This window comes from Haemaphysalis longicornis, unplaced genomic scaffold (assembly GCF_048455015.1).
Source record: "Haemaphysalis longicornis isolate Haplotype H1 unplaced genomic scaffold, Haemaphysalis longicornis Haplotype H1 scaffold_1, whole genome shotgun sequence".
In the NCBI taxonomy this organism is placed as follows: domain Eukaryota; kingdom Metazoa; phylum Arthropoda; class Arachnida; order Ixodida; family Ixodidae; genus Haemaphysalis; species Haemaphysalis longicornis.
This window is the reverse complement of record NW_027526203.1, coordinates 414777992-414803570: the sequence shown is the minus strand read 5'-3', so window position 1 is coordinate 414803570 and position 25579 is coordinate 414777992. Positions and strand designations below refer to the sequence as shown.

At 47.2% G+C, this 25579-nt stretch overlaps 2 protein-coding genes across 6 annotated transcripts in view; one reads left to right on the top strand and one right to left on the bottom strand.

Annotated features, from left to right (window-relative positions):
• LOC144155564 (VPS9 domain-containing protein 1-like) overlaps window positions 1–9388 on the bottom strand; it is a 45835-nt gene extending 36447 nt beyond the window's left edge. Inside the window, exon 1 of one of the 3 annotated variants that reach the window (XM_077687092.1) lies at window positions 9086–9388. In XM_077687092.1, coding sequence (XP_077543218.1) covers window positions 9086–9188 — 103 coding nt within the window. In that variant the 5' untranslated portion in view covers window positions 9189–9388. The remainder of the gene's footprint in view (window positions 1–9085) is intronic. The other 2 variants (XM_077687095.1, XM_077687094.1) reach the window with 2 other exon arrangements.
• The window catches only part of LOC144155559 (uncharacterized), a 47045-nt gene that overhangs the window by 5180 nt on the left and 16286 nt on the right, over window positions 1–25579 (top strand). For 2 of the 3 annotated variants that reach the window (XM_077687078.1, XM_077687077.1), the window contains exons 5-10: window positions 1006–8906; window positions 18365–19017; window positions 19807–19861; window positions 19922–20039; window positions 21105–21217; window positions 23377–23909. In XM_077687078.1, coding sequence (XP_077543204.1) covers window positions 1006–8906; window positions 18365–19017; window positions 19807–19861; window positions 19922–20039; window positions 21105–21217; window positions 23377–23909 — 9373 coding nt within the window. The remainder of the gene's footprint in view (window positions 1–1005; window positions 8907–18364; window positions 19018–19806; window positions 19862–19921; window positions 20040–21104; window positions 21218–23376; window positions 23910–25579) is intronic. The other variant, XM_077687079.1, reaches the window with a different exon arrangement.

The following is a 25579-nucleotide window of genomic DNA, read 5'->3' as shown; positions in this document are numbered from 1 at the left end:
GCTTGTAGACTGTATGAAGCTCTCAGTCTAAGTCGCTCCACACAAGCGCACATGTGACGCTTCATTGGCTAATACACTCGTAGAAAAATTTAAGTCCAAATGAAGGCAGGAGAAGAGGCAGAGAAGTTAATATAGGTACGAATGAATTAAAATCTACCGAAACTTTTATTGCACAGCCTAAAACCAGGGCGCGGGAAGCACTTTATGCACTGGGTGAACTAGCACAGCGGTCAGCAGCATGACCACACATCTGCAAACGCTTTTCCGTCTAAGGAATGCAGTCGCTAGACATGAGAAATTGTGGGAATTTGGGAAACACTCACTGCACGAGCGCTATACAAGAAATAGTCATATAAGCTGCTTGAAATCCCAAAACTAAGTAAAAATGTAAACTGGTTATACATTATATACGTTTGTATTTCCGGCCCTTGCATCGCTGGCTTATGGCCGAGCGGTATGGAGGGCATTCATCCACTGCGTGCATCTCGGCTAGTGATTGTTACGGTTCCGAGCCGTGCTGGTAGGCTTATCCGACGCATTTTACAACCGACAACATGGCAGTAGCGCCGTATGCCGATTACTGAGATATTGAGAATGCCCGTCCAACGATAATGTTAGATGCCCAGCACATTGTTTCACAGAACTGAAACCGAAACTGGTCGAGTTCTAATCTTGGACATCGTCCAATCACGTAGCACCTTGTATTGACGTCACAGCTGTTGGTGCGGCCCCCGCAAACCGCGCGTTGTAGTTTTTCTTCTTTCAGGATTTATAAAATAAATGTCGCCTTATGTCCGGATAAACCATGAAAAGTGCGTTTATTTGGGCCAGTCTATGCAGTGCAAGCAAAAACAGGAGCTCGGCCAGTCTATGCAGTGCAAGCAAAAACAGGAGCTTGACAAATTCGCCTCAGTGTCCCTTTAAAAGGTTGGGCGATGCATGTGGGATACAAGTGGGAGCATTTACTGAGCCACGATTACAATGCCGCTTTCTGAATGTGTGCAGAGGCAACCACCCCGGAACCCGAGGGCTGCCAGGAGGCTGCGGCGAGCCCCGTAGTGCTCCGCCTGAGTGGCCGCCACCAGGAGTGCTGGGAGCGGCCGGGCCGCACCTGCTCGTCCTCCATAGACCCGGGGGGAACAGCGGCGGGCCACAGCCCCAACCGAGGTGAACCCCCGGTGGAGGCAGACCCTCCTACGGAAGCATGCAGGAGCCGGCTTCGTCAGCGGAGACCCTCGCCTCCAGGGCCCATCAAGAGGGGCCGCATGAAAGCGGCAAAGCAACAGCCCCAGCCAGAACCCAGACTCGTGAACAACCAGGAGGAGTGCCGCCCGAATGACGCGCTGCAAAGGACTGTGCAGTCACCCCGAAAAGGGGCTGTGGCACCCACCGTTTCTCCGCCGCCAACTGAGGAGCGTCACGAACAGCGGTACCCTTCCCGAAGGAAGAGGCAGTTGTCTGCCGGTGAAGAGAGTGGCCGCGCTTTTGAGGCCGAGCTAACGGTAGTAACCATGACCGACAGTGATCAGCACGTCGCAGAGGCATGCCAAGCTGCAGCTTCTCAAGCCGTGCGTGCGAAGGAAAAACATCCTGGAAGGCCGCCTGAAGAACAACAGACCTGGCACAGAAACACGCGGAGTGGGGCCAAGAAAGCACTGACAGCAGTACTGACGTCAAGTCAGGACAGCAGCGCTGAAGCAGGTGCCTTGGCAGTCGCAAGCAAGAAAGCATCGAGGGAACAACTGCCTTCTCAACTACCCCCAAAGGCTGTGCAGGTTGACAGCACCGAACTGCAAAACCCTGTACAATGCCCCGTAGTAGGAGGGAGTGAGGGAAAGGAAAAGCCCCTGCGAATGCTCATCAGAAAGACTGGCACAACAAAAGGCATCATTTCCACCTGCGACTTTGTGAATGTGAAACACGATGCCCTTCCTGAAAAGCCTCTAGAAGGTCATCAAAACGCCCATTCTACTCAAGTGCCTTGCAATGTGGAAAGTAGACCAGCATTTAAACCATCTGTCCATAAAGTAAACCAGCTAGAATCAAAAAAGACATCCACTTCGGGGCATTTTTCAGTGGCACAGGTTGGGGACGACCTTCATGAAACACTCGACAAACTGCACATCACAACTGAAGCTGATGGCTGCCAGAGCAAAGTGGGATCAGTGCAATGTGATACACCGTTAGTGCGTGCAATGGCCGGAAACGATGCAACCGAGTCATCACAACAAGTTCAGTATGACATTAGTCCAAAAAGTAACCTTCGCATTTCACACTGTGCTGCTAACACGGACAATACCTCTACAACCCCAAGAGAGAAAGATCTTGAGTCTGCTGCAATACAAGACACGCACCGAACATCCCCACAAATGGCTATGCCTGCTGCTCAGTTTTCCCTTGAGGGGGCTGGTGCGGCTTGCCGAAGTACTGCAACAGACACGTCTAACAGCCCTTCGAGGCCTGCTGTACGTGGTCCACTGACAGCAGCAGAGATGACAAGTGCAGTGGAATCCATTCTTGAAACAACAGACCAGATACTGCCCATAAGTGAACAGTGTCATGAAGTGCCGGAAACAGAAGCAAACTTCATCGACAAACATGAAGTTGATAGTGCTACAGACAGCCTCTTGAAGGAAATGTGTGTTCAAGCTGAAGACGACGAGATACTTCCACTCAATACCATCTGCCAAACTGCAGAAGCGAACACTGAGGAAATAATGTGCATACAACATGTAGACAAGGCATCCCCATTGGCTACGCTCGCAAGCAGCATTCCCAGTGATGCAGATAAAGGCAGTGGTGCTGGGGACCGGAATTTCAACCCTGCTGCGGAGCCACCACATGACACGCTTGGCCTCCAGACAGATCTAGATGCTTGTAAAGCAGGGGACACCATTCTGCCAACCAGACAGCTTGACCCTATAGAAACATCCACCAAAGATGAATCATGTGGTCCGGGAAGACCTCCGGAAGTGTCACTGCCCCAAAGGAAAGAGGGGAACGAGAGAAAACGGAAAGCTGAGGGTGATAATTCCCACAGCTCTTTTTCACAGAAAGGTGTTTGTCTGCAAAAAATGCAAATGCAAAGTAATGCTAAAGATACCGCAGGCGGTATTTTTTTGGTACCATGCTTTGAGGATGCAGCTTCGGCAAGCTCATTGACAAGCACAGAGGATATAGGTTCATTAACACAACCCCCACATCATAGAAAAGAGGAGGCATTGGATGACACCACACCCTCTGAATCATCCACTGAAATCACCATACCTGTGCCTGAAACTGTTGCACCTATATCGGAACACAAAAAAACGATCTCTCAGAGAGAAACTGCAGAGCGAAGTGCAGAAAAAGAAAAGACTGGTGAGAATTCACCGCCGGACACCCATAGCACTTGGTGTGGCACTTCAGTAAGTGAAGCTGTAGGACCTTTCTCTGGAAGTCAACAAGGTGCTAAACAAGATGACGGCCAGAAGACAGAGGAAACACACCAGCCTTCAGAGTGCCTGAATTTCACCAAAGAAGATGAGGCAGCTCTAGAAGCTCTGCATGCTACAGTAGTTTTGGAAAAACAAGTGCCGAAGCCAGCAGAACCATTGAGTGACTTACCACCACTCCAGAACCATTCAGAAGCGGAATGTGGTACTGTCGTACCTACGGAGCGAAATGTAGCCGATGAAATGCCTGATGAAATTTCACGGCTCAAATCTCTTAGCACTTCATGCGGAACGTCATCAAATGAATTGCCTCGGCATTTCCTTGAAAGTCAACCAGCAGCAAACCAATACGATGACGAGAAGATTGTGACAAGCAACCAACCTTCAGAGTGCCTGGATTTTGCGCGCAACACTGCAACTGCCCTGGCAGGTCTACAAAATACAGCACTTACAGAAAAAGAAGAGTTGAAGCCAGTAGAGTCATCAAGCAACTTGTCACCCTCCTTGGAATATCCAGATGTGCAATGCGATACTGTCGCAGTTGCGCCAAAAGACACAGAGTTCCTTTCTCAAGAAGAAAGTGAAAAGAAAAGTGCACCAAATGAAATATCTGGTGAGAATGCCTGCAGCACTTCAGCAATTGAAGTTGTAGGGCCTTTCTCTGAAAGTCAACAAGCAGCTAAAGAAGGTGACAGCAAGAAGACAGAGGCAACAAAGCAGCCTTCAGAGTGCCTGTGTTTCAGCAATGAAGCTGTAGCGGCCCCAGCAAGTCTACAAAATGTTGTACTTCTTGAGAAAGCAGTGCTGAAGCCAGTAGAGTTATCGAGCGACTTGTCACCCGCCTTGGAACGGACAGATGTGTTCTGCGATAATGTTGTGCCGACACCGAAAGATAAGTCTCTTTTTCAAGCAGAAACTGCACAGCAAAGTGCAGAAAAAGAAAAGACTGGGGGGAGTGTACTGCCGGACAGCAGTACCACCTTGTGTGGCACTTCAGTGACTGAAGTTGTAAGGCCTTTCTCTGGAAGTCAGCAAGCTGCTATACAAGATGATGGCCAGAACACAGAGGAAACACACCAGCCTTCAGAGAACCTGGATTTTGCCAACGAAGCTGCGGTTACCCCAGAAGATGCACAAGATGCTGCAGTTACCCCAGAAGGTGCACAAGATGTGGTACATCTTAAAAATGAAGTGCTGAAACTGGTACAATCATCGAGTGACATTTCGCCATCCTTGGAACACCCTGATGCGCTGGGCGATACTGTTGTAAATACACCAAAAGACACAAAGTTTCATTCTCAAGCAGAAAGTCCTGAAGAAACTATTGGTGAAATTTCATCACTGGAAACCTTAAGCACATCTGGTACTCCGGCAACCGAAGTTTCTGGCCATTTCCCTGACAGTCGACCAGCAGCAAAACAAGATGACAACGAGAAGACTGTGACAACAAATGAGCCTTCACAGTGCCTGGATTTTGCCAATGCAACTGCCCCAGAAGATCTACAAAATAAGGTACCACTTGAAACGCAAGTTCTGAACGAAGACAGAGGATCAGAGCCATTGAGCGACTTGTCATCGTCCTCGAAACATCCAGATGCACTATGCAGTACTGTCGCACTTTCACCAGAAGACGCAAATTTTCTTCCCCAAACACACGGTGCTGCAAAAAAAATGACTGGTGAAATTTCATCACTGGACACCTTAAGTGCCTCGTTTGGCACTTCAGTAGCTGAGGTTGGACAATTTCTCTCTGGCGGTCAACAAGTGGCTAAGCAAGATGATGGCCAGAAGACAGAAGCTGCAAAGACTCCTTCAGAATGCCTGAACTTGGTCAGTGAAGCTCTGATTGCTCCAGAAAATGTACAGATCATGGTACCCCTTGAAACAGAGGGGCCTAAGCAAGAGAGAGCAGCACAGCTATCAGGTGGCTCGTTATCAGCCTTAGAAGATCCAGAACGGCTTTGTGATACTCAATTTCTGTTGGCAAGCTTGCAAGAAACACTGAACACTGAAACAGAGGTTGCAGGGAAAGAAGCACCGCAATCTCAAGGTGACATAAGTGACATCTCAGGAGGGAATTCAGACATGGTTTCTCATCAAAAAAATAACAATGAAACACTTAAATCGACAAAGTTGCCCGCGAGATGCACAGTACAAGAAGGTAGCTGCCATACAAAAAGGCAACAGGATGCTGAGACGGCAGAAGCAATGCTACAGTCCTGCTGTGATGATGCATTAATTGTAGCAGAAGCTCACATTGGTCGGCCTTGCTCGTCACAACCTGCTCCGACTTGCAAGCAAAATGCAACTAGTGTTGCCGACAACACTCCACACATGCACCACCACACCAGCTTTCACGACCGGCAGGTGCAAAGTAAACACAGCTCTGAAGAAAATTCCAGCCACACCACTGAAGCACCATGCATGGCCTCAGAAACAAGCGCTGGTGAGCACTCCCAAGAGGAAAAAATAAAAATGGAAACAACCCAAGAAGAGTTGTTGACACATTCTACAAGGCTGCCGTTTGAAACTTTGGTTGATGACTCCAACGCAGAGAAATCGGTGGAAAACAAAACGGTCATGACTGAGGAAAGGGAGGCAAATGAAGACGCAGAGTTGTCTTGTCTAGTTGGGACCTCTGATGAATGCCAGAGTTTGACCAAGCCATCTGGCTGGAGTGGAAGCCCATCAGCCTACTCTCCACATGATGCTAACAGACTGAAGGAAGAACCAGCACAAGAAACGATGGCTCGAAACCATGCAACCCCTGCTGTACCAGAGAATGCGGAAGGAAATGCTGAAATCCCCACACACAAGGAGACTCCTGAAACAATGGATGAACATGTTTCAGTATCTGTTCCCCACTCAGTGCACACTGAAGATCACAAGCCTCAAGAGAACTCTGGTGACACTGCAATGATCAGCGTATCGGACAATGCAATCACAAGCTCAGTGCCCGTAGTTGCAACGTTGATGCCGTCAAAGAGTTTGCCAGCAGACGTGTTTGCTCCTACATCACAGATGGCATTAGCAATAACTCCAGAAAGTCAAAATGCCTGCATCTCCGAGGCTGAGCTTACAGTGAAGGATGAGCTGCGGCCGTACCACGAAGGTGCTTCAGGAGTCGGATGTTGTGACTCAACAACTGGGTCTGGCACCAAGCCTGCTATGGCTGCGTCATTGTGTGAAAAAGAATCAGTGGACATCCAAAGTGACAATATTCCAGCACTCTGTGCCTCAGAAATGACTTGTGATGACAGTCATGTTCTACCAGCACCTGACAGCACATGCTTAGAGACTGACGTGCCAACTCGTACGGTGCCTCAGCACAACCGCATGAGTGCAGTCAGTCATTTGTGCTTACCTCTACCAGCAAGTGGCCAAGGCTCATGGACGTCGGATGTTACTTCCGATTCAGTACATCAGCCGTTCCCAGCAAATGATAACAGCACTGACAGCGTCCCCCAGACGGCATTAGAAGGTGCAAGTGGGCAATATGATGAGTATATGCTGACAGTTGGAAGTGAACAGCACAGTGAAAGTGTGACCAAGACACCCACAATGGACAGCTCTGCTGACTTGCGCTACTGTGCTAATTCCATCATTTCAGAACTAAGTGGAGCTGCCAATGTTGGCGTAGTTATACACACTAAAGCCAAGCTTGATAATGAAGGAAGTTCAAGTAATGTGGGAGACTGCCGCAATAGCAGTAGACTGCCGAATTTGGGTACCATTGATGTGGAGGAGGATACTGGAAGTGCTGCAGACATGTCACTTCAGGATTGTAATTTACATGGCCATGAAAGGGGTGCTGAACCAGAATGTAAACTAGAACATGGCAGCAGAACAGAAGTCCTTTCTGCTGTTGTGCACCCAGCACACGAACATGGTGAAAATGAAACGGAGTGTGAAACAGTGGCAGTTAGCATACACATGACCACACCACACAGCACAGAAAGCCTTAGCACTGCTATGCAATCTCCCCTGGGGGTGACTATGACGTGCAATAACACGGCCAAAGCATCGCTTGACAAGGAGGAGGATGATCCAACAGCAAGAGGGAAAGAAAGCAAGGTTAACAGTAACAATGAAAGCAAGCAGGGTGGACAAACAGCGCACGGTGTCCATCACAGAGCCGAAGGATGCATGCAGCAAGCATTCACTCGGGCTGTGATCGAGCCCATCTTGTGTGAAATAAAATCAACTTCGGATGGCTCGTCACAGGGATCACCAGAGAGCTCGCCTCCTGGTAACCACCCCGGAGAACGTGATAGCCATAACAAACAAAACCAAGATACTATGCAAGAGGATCAAAACCTTGGCTCTAGGCAAGCCACCAGCAATGCAAGCATGGAAATAAACTTGCACACCGCAGAAACTAGCATTCGAACCCCCAAGAAATGCAAGCAAGCAAATTTAAGCACCTCGTGTGATAATTGGCGTGCCTCACTGGAAGTTTTGCATGAACATTTTACCCCTCCCATGGAAAGCCAAGTTCAGGAAGCTACCGAACTAGTCTCGCATACAAAAAGAACTGGACGCGAACAAGCTGAAGAGGTGAACGTGAAAAGTGCATTAGAGGTTCCAGCTTATCGCACCACACCGAACTGGAGAAGCGAAGAGCGCCCCGGTGAATGGGAAAACAGTTTGAAACGTATTACAGATGATGGGCAAGCAGTGTGCAGCGAAGTAGAGACTTGCAGTCCAGCCATTCAAATGCACAGCAACGACGAAAAAACTTGCAGCGAACGTGATGGAACTAGCACTCCAGCATGCCAACTTACTAAAAAAGATAATGCACAAGTAACTGACACGGAGCATATTGGTGATCTACAAAGCCAAGACTATTCGGTTTCCGAACTGGGAGCAGAACACGGTCCAAAAGCATTGGTCAATGTGCCTTTGATCAGTGGCCCGGATTTTACCTTTCAAGCAAATCTGTTCACAACAACGGCGGGTTTTACAGCGAAAACCATGGCTAGTAAAAGCCTCTGCACTTCGACGCGCTCTTCAGGCGTTGAGGGAAATCCTACATCATTGGTCACTGATGCTACTGGAAGGTTTTTCGATCTGGGACAGGAAGTTACAACGCCCACTGGATCAGACATTAGTGAGAATTCCGAGCAAAGCACCGCCGTATGTGCAGGAGATGGCAATCGGAGATCAGTCGCAAACATGTCCAAGAATAGCAACACAGGCAGTGAAGGTGCACCAAGGCCGAAAACAGACGACGACATGGACGTTGTGCGTCCAACAGGAAGTCCAAGCGCGATTAAGCCGGAAGTGAGCAACGACCCAGATTCTTATGCTGACATTAGTTCACTAACTGGTTCGGCTCTCACGGGAAGTGTACTCGACAGGCAGCTTGTGAGTGACAGTAACAAGCAAGATCCCATGGCACGTGAAAAACTTGATCCGTTTAGGCTGAACAAAGACACGATCTGCACTAGCGCCTGTCTTCATAACGATACAGTAAGTACTCCTTACGCCGTTTTCAATATATTTTACCTCCGATAACTGCTGGACCGCATTTGACCAACGAAGTACTAACAGAGCTGCAGATGGTGTCGCAGATAGCCTGCATGGTATGGCTACCCACGGCACAGCACTGCTCTCGTAGCACGGAAATCGTGGATGCGCAAAATACTCACTGTTTATGTTGTGCTTGGTCATCATTGCGCTTTTCTGCTGCACAGCTGCTTTTGGTTGGGTGGTAACCTCGTGGAAACCGTGCCCCCTCTGGCCGGGTGGCATGTGCCTCCCGAGGGCAGTCTGTAGGTCACCTGAACGAAGTTACGGGACGCACTGAGAAGAGTTGCCGTTGCTTCGGCTCCGGTGAATGATGCGCCATTTCCATTCTTCTTTGATTCTTCAGAAGCAAAAATCATTGTAGCCTTTAAAACAGCCGTTTTGTAATCTCCCTCACAAAAACACCATGTGCCAAACCAGCGGTCAGGCCTGTTCATGTCGAGACTGAAAAAAAGAAAGATGTTAAGCAGGCGGCGCCACTGTATGGTCGGCCAATGGTCTGCGTACATGTAGCGCTCTATGACGGATTTTGTCCGGCGTTGGATACTGGTACCGCGTTAGGCATAGGTACTTGCGTGGCCGGTTGCATCTTAATTTTGTAATTTCGACCGACGAAGGTAGGGAATCATTGAGTAAGTATTGTGCCAATAATGTGCTTCTAGTGTTGTAACAACAGCTCAGTATTTTTCTGTTTTGCGCCGTTAATATTGACACCACCACTTTGGCGGGACGAGAGCTCTCGTTCTACACTGCTGCGAACACGTCTGTTATTAAGGAACAGTGTAGTCCTGGAACGTTATGAAGCCGCCAAGTGTATGCACACGCTAGACTCTGATCTGAGCACTAATTAAGCTGATTCTGCTGTTGACGGGAAATTTGTGTGCATTTTGGAGCGCAAGGCATCCGCACTAAGCCTACTGCCATCGTTCGAGCTTCGGTAACCATTTGCCTTTGTCAGGTGAATAGAAGGTAGTGTCGCTTTGCGTGCCAAAATATATTAGTGTAACTTCGCCCATTTGCTACCTTAGTATGCTAACTGATAAGCGCGCGCTGCACGTCGTATTGTTGCGGTTACTGCTACAGGCATGATTGGTCGCGGGCATGATGGATAATACGATTCTATTTACGTATGCAAACTAGAAAGGTTTTATGGCAGAAGGAATTTCGCTCACACTGCGAATTCAAATCGGATGAAATGAGGCCAAACGCCCTCTTCTTTGGTATGCATAGAGGACCGTGATCAAACCGTAGCCACGTGAAGCGGCAGGCGACGCAACATGCAACGCTTTCTGTCGGTGGTACGAGCCTAGTGACGAGCAAGATTTCTATCTGGCCACTACCAGCGTCGTCAGTGACCGATTGCATGGGCGAAAGATTTGGAATCGTGATTTAACAGCGCAAGGAGCGAAACGAGGAGCAGAAAGACGCGGGACAGCGCTTGTCCCGTGTCTTTTTGCTCCTCGTCTCGCTCTTTGCGCTGTTAAATCATGATTCCAAACCAACTGGTCCAAATTTCCCTTTTGCTGCAAAAGATTTGGCTCGTCAATGTCGGTCGCGTAGCCCGACGCCGTCACTCCATGTTATGGCTTTAAAAGTGCATGATAGTGCACGTCTTTTGCACTTCCATTCGAGGAGGAGCTTTAGAATAGCATACCCACGCAGTTACGCATGAAATGCTTTTATCAGTATTCAACGTATCTTGAAACTCGTATGCATGCATCGACATTTTCAGTGTACCGATGTTAAAAAGGACAGTCGGTCAACGGTGTTCATTCGTAACGATTGCGCTACAGCTTCTCTTTGAGGCGTCCAACTATGGGGTTTATAGGCTGATAAAAAGTGCAGGAGTCGCAAAATTAGTTTTTCTTGGTTTGTAGCTTTAAAAGAGCACTTTAGCCAAAACGTTGATTGCGGCACAAAAACAGGCCGTAAGCAAATCTGGACAGCTCTGGTGCTCTAAGGAAACTGCTCTTAGCCATGTTCAGGGGCCCAATGGCATGTACCCACAGGGGGGATTGCACAAGCATGTATAGAAGCTACGCACCACACACTAGGATTACCGGCTGCATGGCCTATCACCAGTGGTAGTCCTCTGGCAGTGGAAAGACCTTGGGGTCGCATATGCTTGTCACTGGCTGCTTTTCGTGACTGACACAATGCAGGGGGGATGCATAGAACCTTCTTGCTTGTTACCTTGGTGCCGTAACTGGTGAATACACCTTGACCCAGCTGCTTTTTCTCCCATGTGTTCGAGATTTAGGCGCACGTTAAAGATCCCCAGGTGGTCAAAATTAATCCGGAGCCCTCTACTACTGCGCGCCTCATTGCACGTGTTGTGTCAGTGCGTTAAACGTAGGGTTTAACGCGATGATGGAACATAGATGATGAGGCGCGTCGTAGTGGAGGGCTTGGATTAATTTTGACCACCTGGGGATCTTTAACGTGCGCCGAAATCTCGTGCACATGGGCGTTTTTGCTTTTCTCCTCTATCAGAAAAGTGGCCGCTGCGGCCGGAAATCAACCACAATCACTCAATCAACCAACCAGCTGCTTTTTCTGTCGCTCACCTGAGGGCTTCATTCTGAGGCCTTTTTTGCATGCTTCATGCGCCTTTTATGGGGTGGGGGGGTGACGGAGCTTTCTTTTTTCTTGTGTGCGCGTGCAGATGCACCTTGTTATGAGGGCTTCAGGTCACTTGTGCGCATACAAAATTTGGGTGTGCTTTTCTAAAGCTGCTTGCTTGTTTGTGATCTTGCATCGCAATGCTCTGTCCTTGTCTAGTACTGCTGCAGATGCTTTGGATAATATCCCAAAGTTTGCATGCTTAGCTTTCTGCTTGGGCTTTCAATGCTGCAGTGTTGGATAAATAAACAAATGTTCAGAATGCTGGACTGGACCTGGAAGGTGTCCTCAATTTGGTGTACAGTTTGCGACAGTTCAGTGCCTGTGCCATCACGCCCTGGCAATTCGCATTTGTTTGCCTCTGTACCTCCTCTTGGGAGTGTAGGGAGAGCCGTGCACTGGCCCTGCACTCGCAAATTGAGGGCCTGAGTGCTGCACTTCCTAAACCAGTTCAGAGAGAGGAAGCCAGGGCTGTAATTTTTCTGTGCAATGTGCCAAGAATGTCATCTGCTGGTAGTAACAAGTCTGTACTGACCCAGCTTGTTGCCGAAGGCAGGTGCATTCGGTGGCTGTCCTATCGTTAGAGCCACTTTCACTAAATGGTAGGTTTCAATGGGGTGCTTTTAGGCTTTTAATACTGCCTAGTAATGGCAGGTGCACAGATAGTTTCAGGGGTGTCTGCAATGATCTACTTCATTGTAAACAAGAAATTGATTGGATGATTCAAAGTACATATCTGCAAATGTGGAGTGGGGAATGGTTGCAAAACAAAATTTATCTATTGGCAAAGATTTTACAACCATGCTGCTTGCAATGAAAGCTCATGGCTTTAGTGCACACTATTTGCTCAAGATTTATTGATTTTTGCTGTTGCCACATGAAGAGAGTGAACAAGATTGAGACATTGCTATTTGCCGGGCTGTTTAGTATACTTTTTCTGAAAAAAGGAACGCAGTCTTGTCAAGTACCTTTTATAATAGGAGGCACACTGTGATCTGCATAGTTCGTTAATGAGAACATTGTTAACAGCCCTTTCATATTCTGTTTTAAATTGCCGCTGGTTATTTTCGTGTGATGTGTTGTTGTGGACGATTTAATGGAGCTTCAGCTCTTACTAGTTCGCAGTGCCGACTTTCAGAGAAACTAAATGCAGGGAACAAGTTGGCGTGTATAAATAAATGCCCCTAGTTCACAAACGTTAACACTTGGTGTTGCGCTGCTCTCTAAATAGAACATTTTGAAAACTAGGTGATGTCACGAATTTTAAAGGTTGGTTTGAGTGCTTCTGAACAGTGCTTTGGTTGCTTTTTTCTTGATAGCATGGTTGCTGCTAGAAGGCACTGCTTCCTTGCCCACTGTTGGTTTTATTTAATAAGTTTTGAGGGAGATGACGGGGAAATTCCTGCTCTTGCTTTAGCCAAGCCAACCTCTCAACCCCTACAAGATGTGGGCCATAAATTAAGCCTGATAAGTATACCTGGTGGCAAGTAAAAATGTTAGAGGCACTAAAGTATAGAAACCAATTGGCCTCTATTGTTGGATAACATTGCAATGAATACAAATGTACCCCTTGCACCATCAGCAGTTGCTCATTAACGCAGAAAATAAATGCAGAAAACTGGTATTGGCACCTCATACACTTCTCGACACTATGCTTGTTACAGCATAACGGCATGGTGGTACGAGCTTGATGTAGCTAATCTCAGCATTTAAAATAATCTGAAATGATGGTTGGAACTACAACTGAGCTGAGCACCTTTCTTTAAAAGGCACCAACTTCAGCTCTGAACATGTCGTCATTCAGCTTTGATGCCCAGTGTTGCTCAAGAGCAACAACTCAAACAATATTTTTTTTCTCTCGCACTTAGTAGTTTTTTCGGCATTTAACACCATAAGTTGACAAAGGTTCCCAGACCTTCAAAAAATTAAAAAAGAGAGGGCAGCACGTTCTTCCGTGTGGTAAAAAAGTCGTTTTTTGCGTGTCCACTCCCGTCGACCCCAGCGGCTCAATGGGCTTGGGACAGATTAGCGAAATTGTGCAATTTCGTTGTTACAAATGACAGCAATACAAACCTTACGTTATTGTCTTCACTTGAACCATAAATCGTGCTGATCAAGGTAGCTTTCTTGAAGTTCAACTGATATATGGGCAGCAAGTGCCCAGTGTTTCCCAGTGCCCAGTGGGTCATTGTGCCCGTCCTAATAAATGAAATGTTTTTCTGACTTCATATTTGCTTATGTGGGAAGTCCTTTTAGATCATAAAAATGTTATCACCATTTTAAGGAAAAAAATAAAGTTTTGGGCATCAAAGAGTTAAGCGGGTTCTTTGTCTACAAGGTTTGAACTGGTTTCGGTCGAATGTTTTTCATTCTTGTATGAGCATGCTGAGGAGATTTACGCAGATGAATGCAGTAGCTATAATTATGCCTTGCTACCGACATTTTCAATTTGTATATGACAACCAGTGGCAAATGTCTGAGATCACTAGCACAGTCGGCTAGGTGACCTGTTAGATGTCCAGTTTGATGTCCAGTTGAAATACTTGAACCTATTGTACATGTCCGAGTTAGATTTACGTATGCCTGTCGCTTCCTAACTGAAATTGTCTATTAGGGTTGGAAGCTCTGCACAGTTGTGCTGCTTTTCCTGCATCAACCCTCTCCAAAACACATTATTTGCCAAAACTGCTCCAAAGTGCTGCTGCTAAATTTAGTGGAGCGCGGCCTTTGTTGTTGGATGGTGGGAGCCATCCGGTTTTACCATAAATAACAGTGGAATATTTATTGTAGCTAGGGATGGCTAGAAGGATAGACTAAAAGGTGTGTAAGCTGGCTGGTCACAAAAGGCCTCCAAGGGGGCCTGCTGAGGTAGCACTGTTAGGGGCACCGTAGCTGCACAAGGTGTCGGCTTCCAAGCAAATGGATGATGATACTGTTGTGGTGTTTGTTGATTGCACATATGTGTTGTTTTGGGCTGGCCACTGACCCACAGGTTTTGAATTACTATAAGAGCACGCATATAATACAAGTCTGTGTCAATGGTCCAGGAAATTAGGGAATGGTACAAAGGAAGACTCATCTGTGTCGAGGGCCAGTATTCAGAAACAACAGTGTGGCTAAGAGCTGTAAATGGCGCCTTGTTGACATGTCTTGCGTCACAAAAAAAAAAAACGGAAGGGGAACAAGTGGGGAAAATTTCAACTTAGTGTATATCTAAACAAACGACATTGTTTCCGTCCGAGGAAAGCTGAAGCAGGTGTCGTGAAAAAGTGAAAGAAAAATAAGAGAAATTCTAGCTGCAATTGTTTACATTTAAACAAGCACAGCATTGTCTGCTGTCCAACATGAGCTGAAGCAGCTTTGAGCGGTCCGATTTAACACCCTCATCGTCACTACCTTCAGTAAAGCTTCAAGTGGGCTACTTGGTGCGTACTGACTTGAAATTGTTGTACTTAGAAATACAACAAAACGGGGGACAATGTAATGTAAGTGGAGACTGTGTGAGACTACAGCGTGTCTCATGTTGTCTCTTCCTTTGCTGTCATAGGGAAGATGGGGACAAAAGACGTGCGAATTCCTTGAGTATTGTGTGCCATCTATGCTTGATTCACTTTTAGAAGTGCGAGTTTTCACTGTGGCATCACTTGGCTGGATGGTAGCAGGCTTACAAGTGTGCAGGACCCCAAGGGGAGGCCATGAGCAAGGGGGGATCTCTCGAAAATAACACACTCACCGCTAGTAATCAGTTTGTTCTAAAGAAATGAAAGATACAATCTTATGAAAGATACAATCAAGAAAATTTGCCTTTAGTATCTCATGGACGTCCATGAAGGTATTCAGTACTCCATTGCTTGCTTCGTAATTGCATAGATTTTTATTGAAGTGGTAGTTCAGTGAGCAACAACGTAGTGTGTGTTTCATGTGCTATATTTCAGTTTTATGGACATTGCATCCTTCGCTCGCTTATGGACAATGCATCCTTCATTGAATGAACACTTGTCATTGGAAGCCAGAGTCAGAATTAGCTTTATTTTTGCATTACATGAATTGGAAAATTTGTGTATACAGGAGGAGGTCCCATAGTTGGAGACAGAATGGGGACCCCATATAGTAGTGTACGTAGAAAAATTAAAGCAGTAAACAGCAGTAGCAAAATCAAGCAATAAAATACATTGCAGGCAGCACAAAGAATTTGTCAAAAGAGCAGCAAACAAAAGTGAAAATTAGACTGGATAAGAAACAAAGATAATTCAACACTCCTAAGCATTGGCCAGATGGTTACAGATTGAATAATAGTACAAACAAACCAAAAAATGGCTGACGATTATGGCACTCCCTAATGAAAAATTTGAACGCAGTGCGTACTGGTCTCGGTGATGGCTCGTAGCTTGCGTCTCTCAAAGTGATTGCGTCATCAGTGAACATGCACAACAGCGAGCTCTACTCTGGCATTATCTCGCAGCCCGACGCGCCGTTGCCGCTGAGCATGTCTCGCACAGCCTTGGCATACCACCCTCCCACTCGCGCTATTGCCGTACTTTCCTCCTCTGCCTTTTCCTGCTTGCTCTGTCTCATCTTGGTGTCTTCTTCATTCACTCAGTTACAATGAGGCTGACGGTGATGTGAAACCACAGGAGCAAGCACTTAATATCTGCGCTCTAAAAAGAAGTTCCATCATTGTCATGGTTCAGCTATTGCTCTTATCAAATGATTCTTGCCATTAAAGGTTTAGAACTGGAATCGGCTGCCTGATCCCCTAATGTGGAAAGAGCTGCTTGTGGTGCATTCCTTGCTTTTCTTTTTGGATTGTGTGTTAGAAGCACCATTACGTATGCTGTGACTTCTTGTGGAGGTGGCAATACTGCATGTTTCTTGCCTGCTTTAAAAGCAGAATGAGACTGGGAAGCTGGTTCCGTCGCTTGTCACCCATCGTTTTGCTCAGAACTTTTTTTTCTTTGTGGATAGTGCTTGAAACCTGCACTTGCAGTGGTGTTCTGGTGTTTGTCCGTCGTGACGTACTTCCGTTTTGTAGGTGGGCTTCAGGTTGACTTTTGCGCAGCTGATTTTGTAAGCACATTTTAAACAGCTAGACCCATTTTAAACCATCTTTTGTGTGTTTATTTGAACATATTTTGAAAACCTGAACGTAACATTTTTATATACTGCAGTTTAAAATTTTCACTACAAGTGGACAAATGTCGAAAGATGGCAGCTTCAGCCAGCTGTTTCCTGTGGCAGTAAAGCGTAGACAACGCTACGACTGCTCAGTTTTTTCGTGCTTGGATCACGATTTTTATGTCGGCGACAGTAACTATAATAACAAGATAATAACCTGTTTCCTATGTCGGCATCGACGCACTTGCGGCATGCTGACGCAAGCTTTTCTAAGAGCCTTGAATGGTTCCTTACGCGTTCTCATTTCTTTGGTACTCTCCGAAAAATGTGGTAGTGATCGGGATTTTCGTTTCGTGTCTGTTTCGCGTTATGTCTATGAACGTTAAGCTGGTATGTGTATTCGTAAAGTACCAATAAAAGTTTATAAATTCCATGCCCAGAGCTTGTTAAATTACGGTCCTCTGCTCGGCAGCTATCAAATGCGCAGACGATTGTTTCTTTCACTGTGATGGCGACAGTGTATATTCACCGGCTCGTGGATGGCTGCAACAGTGATATTGTTTCTTTGTTTCTTTGCGAAGAAACGAAGGGCACATATCACTTCGTCCTCGACACTGAGCCCACGGTGCCTCCGGCCAAGTTTGTCGCACAGCTCGTCGCACAGCCACCGCAGAGTCCTCTTCGAGAGGCCGAATGCTTCCGCAGGCATTTCGAACAGTTTAATCTTACTCGTTGACCTCCTGTTGTGCCAGCGAGCTAACAAGGAATCGAAAAATAGACAGCTCCGAGAATTCGCGGCACAACGCAGTAGCTCCGCCGTGCTTGCTTAAAGTCACATCCGGGTGTTCGCTTTTAGCCAATCAGGGCTCGCTCGAAACGGACACAAATGGACAAAACAAAACTTCAAAATACCGCCCCCGGTTAATATGGGATTTACTGTTGTAGTGTTTGCTTGTGACGTCCAAATTACCAGATGTTCTGCCGAGATTTTGTATGGGATAGATGTTACATAGCATTAAATTTGGATTGTAATTGTAAACTGCCAGCACCGTTTTAAAGCACAGCTCTTAAGCGTGGGCTCCTATGGTTTTGTGGCGTCCCTCGCTGTCAGCCTCGTAACTGCGAGGACGGCACAAAAAATAGAGCAAGAAGAAAAGTGGAGGAGGAGAGAGAGTATGGTGAAACTGTGAGGCGGAGGGCGGTATGCCGAAGGTGCCACGCAAAATGTGCTCCGTGGCGGCAACACGCTACAAGATAATGCCAGAGTAGCGTGCGCCATCGTGCTACCCTCTCGGGAAATGCTGCCCGAGCAGAGGAACAGCACCGCCGAAGCCAGAATCCAGAGGTGCACACCGCTGAAGCAGCAGCTTTGAGTCGTTGCCGAGAAGACTGCGCTACACTTTGCATTGGGGCGCATCGTAAATTTCAGCCAATTTTTTGTTGGGGGACCAGTAGGCAGAAGCGGGTCATATGGGAAGCACATTTGCTTTCCATGTTAGGATGAATTATTGTCAGACACTCTGCCATAATACTGTTAATAATGTAGCAATTTTTTTTACGGTATTCATACTTTGGTCTTGTTGCGAGGAGAGGGCATTGTTTCTTTTTCTGCTCTGGGCTTTGTGGGGCACTTGAAGTAAGCATTTCTCTGCCTTGCGTTTCAGGCACAAAGTGGGAGCAATGTGCTAGAGCTCGGCCGGGATCCAGACAACGGTAGTGGCAGCAGGGATCCCATCCTCGAGGAGTGTCAGATGGCGCGCCTGCGCGGCCGAGGGGTGCGCAAGCAGGTGGCTGCTCGAGCAACCAAGGAGTCCTCGGAAGCTTCCTCAGATGGGGAAGGTAGTGAGAGTGGAAGCCGGAGGCTGCGCAATGGGCGCCGCTCGACACCAGAGGAGCCTCAGGCGACGCGGCGCTCATCACGCAACCGCAAGGCGGTCCCCGAGGACAACTCCAGGGACGACTCTGACGCAGCCACTGAGCCCGAGAGCCCGCCAGGGGATCATGGGGAAGGCAAGGAGGAAGGCCAGGCGCTAAGCCCCGTGCGCGAAGAGGAGGAGGAGCAGCCCACGAATAAGCAGGCTGCCGAGCAGGCTGGCTCTTCCTCGGAGGGGCCGGACTCTTCCGAAGAGGAGGAAGCGGCCAATGAAGGAGGCCCCGAGGGAGCCAAGACGTCGGGAGGAGAGGCGAGCTCCCCGTCGCAGCCCAGCAGCAGCGAGCCAGTGCAGGAGGAGGACACCAAGAGCCAGGAGGAAGAGGAGGACACCCAGAGCCAGGAGGAGCCGGCGAAGCAAGACGAGGCTGACCACTGTGTGCAGGAGTAAGTTGTGGGGAGAAGCGTGAACACCTGTCAGCCTCTGCTGTGGTCTAAGTGCTTTTGTGAGGTTTCTGTGAACGTGTGAACTTTGACGGCTGGCCTTGTAGCTCTCTAGACTCAAGACGCAAACCCCATCGATTACAAGTTGGGCAAAGTTGGCAGGCTAGTCATTCAGTCTGCAATGCTGCGAAGGGCAGCCATCATAGGGCTCATATAACAATTTACAAAAACCGCAAGATTATGCAGTTCTTTTTCAATGTTATGGTTAGTGTTAAATAAAGCTGTAGTGGATAGGCATAAGTAGGTTTCAAACCCGTGAAAACATGCATGCTGAATTGAGAAAAAATGTGTTTTTATTACTGATTTGTCATATTGTTGTTCACAAGTACTTAGCACACTTGGTAACACCTCTTCATGCTTCCCTTCCATGAAGTAATGTGCCTGTTTCTCATGGAATTTGATTACATCACTACTGTGGTAATATGTAAGTAATAAATAGAAAATAAGACTTGATCTTGCACATTACAGAAGGCAGTGAAAGAAAAGCATTTTCAAATGTTTCTTTTTTTTCTTTTTTTTTTTTTTTTTGCGCCACTACTATACTTTCACTTTATGGGCAGCTTCCAAGTTTTTCTATATTTTGTTTTGTACTCGATATATGTCTGTTGTTTAGAAGAAATGTTTTCGGCAGACCTACTCTTCAGTGCAGCCTTGCTTCTTCTATAAGTGGAATCAGGCCCAATCTCTGCAGTGTCCACACAACCCTCCCCTTCCTTCCCCTTCTTCCCTCAGGTCCGAGGAGGTTCCAGCTGGGGAAAGCAAGGTTGCTGAAGATGTGGAAATGAAGGTACGTTCTGCAGCCGACCTTAGAGTAGCGAGTCTAATTCGTGTTGCAACGTCTTTCAAGGAGGAGGAAGAGCACAAAGAGCCAACGTCCGATGCTTCTGAACCGGTACCTGACGCATCTGAGCCCATCCCTGACTCGTCTCCCACCAAGCCCAAAACCAGAAAGTTATCAACTGCAGGTACGCAGCCACTTTTAGGTGAAGCACCTGCTTGGGCATGTTTCAAGCTTTACTTGTGCGGCTTCAAGTGCCTTGACTGTTCTAAATGTCAGGGCTATGCTTTGGTCTTCTTTATCATTTCAACGGCACAGTGCTTAAAACTCCCAAAAAACGTTTAAAGTTTGGCATTTTTTATTTGGATCAGCATCAACCAGGCATCATTACAGTCTTGGCTTTGCATTGGGCTATCACCCTTCAAGTCACCTAGCGCATTTGGGCACCGTTGTCGTCCTAATTATTACTGCGCACCCTGTTTCACCTAAATTAACAGCTGGCGTTCTTGTGCATGCCGTTGCGGGCAAGGTGAGCTTGTTTACTTGATTTGTTGCAGGGACCATACGTAGAGTTATTGCAGCAGAGCATTTAGCGGGGTACCAAGGACTCTGCTGACAATATGGTCTCAGCAGAGTGGTGTCTAACAGTAGCGAAAGGTGCATTTGGGGCCTGTGAGCGAGTGTGCTCTTCAGCTAATGCAAGTAACTCGTTACTGTTATCCAACACATTACTGAGGGTATGTTGGTGTCAAATAAAGCATTTGATGTGCCTGCACGCATGAATGAAGTGTGCCAAGATACTGGTAATCCGTGCAGCAGCAGCAGACACACTTGTTTTAGCGCCTGTGGCTCCACGAGTTCCTCTGGTATTGTCCAGCTGTGGAGGGCTTTGCTAAACTGACTTCTGAATGTGCCGTTAGTGGGTTGGCACTGATCAGAGGCACCAAATTAGAAAGCTGTGGTGGTGTTCCCAAAGTAAACCTTGCCGAAGGTGTTCTGCTGCTGAGAATGAAGGCGCTGATTTCTGATGGAGGTGGACAGAAATTCCCATGGGGTAATACTTTGGCATGCGTCAGTTAACCTGGGTAGTCTAATCAGTCTCTCCCCTACAGTGAACCTCGTAACCCAGGTGGAACTTGTGCACAGAGAGGCTTCCAGTCAGGCCAAATTTAACTGCCGTTCTGATAGGAGTAATGGCCGTGCTGTACTGTGAACCAGAGTGCTCCATTTTAGGCGTGGCGTTCTGTTTCAGCGTTGAAGAAGGACCCCGAGGACAAGGAGGAGCGGCCCCTACGAAAGCGCAAATGGGGCTCCACCGACGTTGTCCTGGGACCCTCAGTGAGCATCTCTAGCGCTGCATTGAAGGTGTGTTTTGTGTACGTCTCAGGAGGCCCCAGGTGTATGTATATCCCTGCACGATTGTTTCACTGAATTGGTGATTGCCTTGGCTAAATCAGCACTGCTGTTGCAACCCGAGCAACACTAAAAATAGAAATACACCTGGATCCTGCTAAGTAAACTCTGAGCATGCAGAAACTGTAGTGTGTGCAGTGCATTGCACTCGCTGATTTATTGGTCGTTGAGGGAAACGCTGGCTCATTTCAATGCTTCGTTGGGGTAGCTATTTTGCCTGACTGTGTGCATGGCATCAAATGCTTTTATGTCTCTTGCAACGAATGCAAAGCTCCACCTGCAGTTCAACTCGAACTGCGTGACGTCAATCAAGATTTCTGACCCCAGAAAATTTTCACAGCGCAAGAACTTCTGTTTTTCCCCAATATAGGCAATACTTAGCTGTTATTACGTCTGCTCCTTTGCTGCAAATCTTGGGGGATTACTGGCTGTTCTTTCATATTGCTGTCTGGTTTTTGGCTGCTCCTTTGTTGCAAGTATGACGAGATTGCTGGTTGTTTGTGCATATTACTGTTGATGTTGAGGCTGCTTGAGCTGTGGTTGCCAGCTATCGGCACTAGATCTTCATATTTTGTATTCTCTTTAAACAATATATGTGCCAGTTTCTTGGTGCAAGCATAATAAAAACTGTTTTTTGAGATTTATTCGTGGCCTTAAGTTTGTAAAATTGTTTGGAAACAAGTTTGGGCTGTCGTCATCAGTTACACGGTTCAGTAAAAAGCCAGCACTTTGACAACATTGCCGCCCAAATAACCCCATTGTGGGGCCCCTTTAAAGGAGGCATGTAATTTCTCATTGCTGCACACACTACATTCTGTGTTTTCAGGGTTTACAAGGTCTCTGTCCTTTCTTTTCTTTTTAAATTAGCAGCACATAGTGGGTTATAATTTGGTTACGTATGCAGGGTGTCCCAGCTGGCATTCACCAAAAATCAAAACTGTGTTCTGCACAAACCAGATGAAGTGAATGTTGTTAGGTATTGCGGGATGTAAGACAAGTATTTTTTTCTATTGCGCTAGGTAACGAAGCCTAATTAGTAAAAAAAAAAACGTCCATCTTTTTTTTTTTTTTTTTTTTTTTTTTTTTTTTTTTTTTTGTGGTTGTGTGCGAGATCTGTGTAGCACCAGTGTAAACAAATAAATTGAAGTTGGTTAAATACTTCATGCAGTGAAAAAAGGATATTGGTTGTTCACACAGTGACAGCAAAATTACTTGGTCCCACTGTGACTTCCATCAGTATTGCCTGCCTCGTATTCTTTTTTAAATTTCGGTGCATGTTTGCGGGACACAGGTGCATGCGCGTTGTGGACACCTGGGTGCATGTTTACTTGTGCACGTTTGTGCATGTTTGGTTGCATGGGTGAGCACCCTGTGGAAGGTGTTTCAAGCGATTCTAGAGCACATTAAAAGTGAATTCGTAGCACCATAGGCACCATTCTTACTGGTAGTTTGTATGGCTAGGCAGACATTATGTGCAATAGGGTGTCACTACTACATTGCTGAGTAATGATATCCCATGAACTTTTTGATTGTATGGCACATATTTGAATTACAAAAGTGGTGGTAGGTAATCATTAAAGTTAAGTCTTCTTAGCTAATCGTCTGTTTTTAGATGTGTTTCACCAAAGTTGGCCCTCAAATATATGAGCACTGTAGCTTATCCGTACACTTGCCACATAGGCATGCGATACTGACTAGAGTGCTTGTATTTGAAGAATTTTTAAAAATGCTTATCTTTGTCATTTCGACACATCCTCCAAGATCATTAACTACATTGTTTTATAAGTGTATTTTTTGTTCAATACAGAATGTTGAAACTTGGGCTGGTGTCTTCGTAATTGCGAGAATGAAAACAGCAGTGCGACAAGCGGGACACAAAGAAAAAGAGACGCACACTTAAGCTGACTAGCAACCATCACATGTTGAATGGTTGTCCGTTGCATATACTGTCCGCCTAGCTGTATAAACCATTTGCGAAAGTCTCACTGGGGTTACCCCCTTAGCTTCTTCTCTAAAAGCATTCTGCCTAGAATAACTTGCAACACGCTGTGCATGTACATGTATGTGCGTGCAAGCATGGGCTGCACGTTCATGCCTCCCTGTGTGTGCAGGACTTGATTCCGGACATCGAGGAGCCGGTGTCCAGGGCCAAAGAATCTGAGGACGAGCAGGTGAGCGCGTCTGTCGGAGAGTCTCCGGTTGCAGAGATCGAAGAGGCCTCCGACGAGCCACCAATCAAGCTTGCAGCTGTGGAGGAGGAACCCATCAGCGAAGACGCTCCTGCTGAGGACGATAGCGCAGAAAACGACGGGGAGAAGAACGAGGTGAAAGAACTGAGCCCCGACGACAGGGCTGCCGTGGAGGAGGACAAGGCTGCTCCCTCCCGAGAGGGCCGACCTAAGGAGGACAGGCTGGCCAGGAGCGAGCGGTCCTCTCGGGATGAGAAGGAGCGGCCTGCCGACAAGGACCGGAAGTCGTCCCGGAGGGAGCGGTCGCCCAGGGACGGCCACAAGCATGGCAGGCGCCACAGTTCTCCTTCAAGGGAGGGCAGGCCGACCAGGGACAGAGCGTCTCCCATCAAGGCGCCCAGCAATGAGCGCAAGCTGCTGCGGGTCATCTCTGACAGGGCTCCTCTGTCCAAGCGGTAGGTTTATTGAAAAGCGCGCTGACCACTCTTGAATGCATTAGAAGGCCCTGCAGTGTTGGTACAAACAAAAACAGCAGTGAGGCACTAAGGATTACATTTCATGTGCAGATTGGTGCCCTTAGTGCAGCGGGCATTGGTTCTAATGAACCGTGCAGCCATTAATGTTGTGTTTGTAATGGCTCGTTGGTAATAAGATTTAATTGTGTGCTCTTGCTCAAGTTATTTAGAGTTGCTTAGGATGCCAGGCTCTATTGTTAGTTCACCCCCCCCCCTTTTTTTGTCATTTCTAAAAAAAGCACACTTTATTATGTCCGCTACTTTTACAGGAAGGAGAGAGGAGCTGGTGTGTTCATTATCTAGAAAGCGTTAACTTTTAGGTTTAAGATGCGTTTACCATGTATACATGTGTGTGTATGCAGTCAAACCCGACTATATCGAACCCGTTCACATCGAAATATCCTTTATATTGAACTATTTCTGGACATAGTACATTTACAGCGAGAATATATAGCAAAAGCTACGCTTATCGTATTTACTCACTTAATCCTCGCACTTGTGTAATGCTCGCAACCCTAATGTGAGCTGCCAAAACTTGGATGTTTTGTTTCCTCGCATAATCCTCGCACCCCGAAAATTGCAACGACGGCGAAAGTCGTTTGCTTGCAAAACCTGCATGATGCACGCGCTCGCATCACTCCGTTTGGCGGAGCATACGGTGTATCTAGGTGCACTAGGCACATGGCAGCCTAGCACCATCTCTTGAACGCTACTCACGCTGTCGTTGGGTCGGTTCTGCCTGCGCTCTACTAGGCGGCATTTGCGCAGCGTCCGGTCGTCCCTTCATTGGAGGAGCAGCAGTTCAGAGCTTGCTTTCTGCCATTTTAAGAAGTTTTTCGTCGCTTTGTTCTTTGCTGGTTTCGGTGCCACTTCGCCATGGGGCAGTACGCCAGTTATACAGATGCTTTCAAGCTGAAAGCTATCAAAAACGCTATAGAGCGCAGCAGCCGCGTTGCAAGCAGGCCCTTTGGCGTCTACAAGTTCAGCATGCGCTACTGGAGATGGCCACACGAGGAACTAAAGGCGACCAACAAGAAGCGCCAAGTTTAGGAGCTGCGCACTGAGCTGGCTGTCATTCCAGGTGGCTTAACGTCCATACTCCAGCCTTTAAAAGTGTCTTTGAAGGCTGTACGCAGAGTGGATTGCGAGCACTCTGTCGCTGACCAGCAAGATAAGGAGACTGTCGATGGAGATGCTGTGCAGCTGTATATCGGAATCGTGCAGAATGATCGCCACAGACGTTGTCGTCAAGAGCTTCAAGAAGGCGGGCACGTCGAATGCCCTGGATGTGAGTGAAGACCACTCGGTGTGGGATGGAGACGAGGCCTCTCAAGGCGACGTGGAACCCGGAGGAGATGACAAGGCAATGGCCAGCGATGTTAGCAGCACTGACTTGAGTCTAGAACTGTTCCCATTTGGGTACCCACCTACCAAACGCGAGATGGTGAAGGTGGGCGGCGGCTGGCCGCAACAAATAAAGTTTTGTGCTTCATGCCTGTGTCGACCCTGTTTTTTTACGACAGTAAGTCCTGCTTGGAAATGGCTTGGTTATGTATAATACCTATTCAGATCTTTTTTTTTTTTTTTCCCTCGGAATTTTTTCCCCCGCA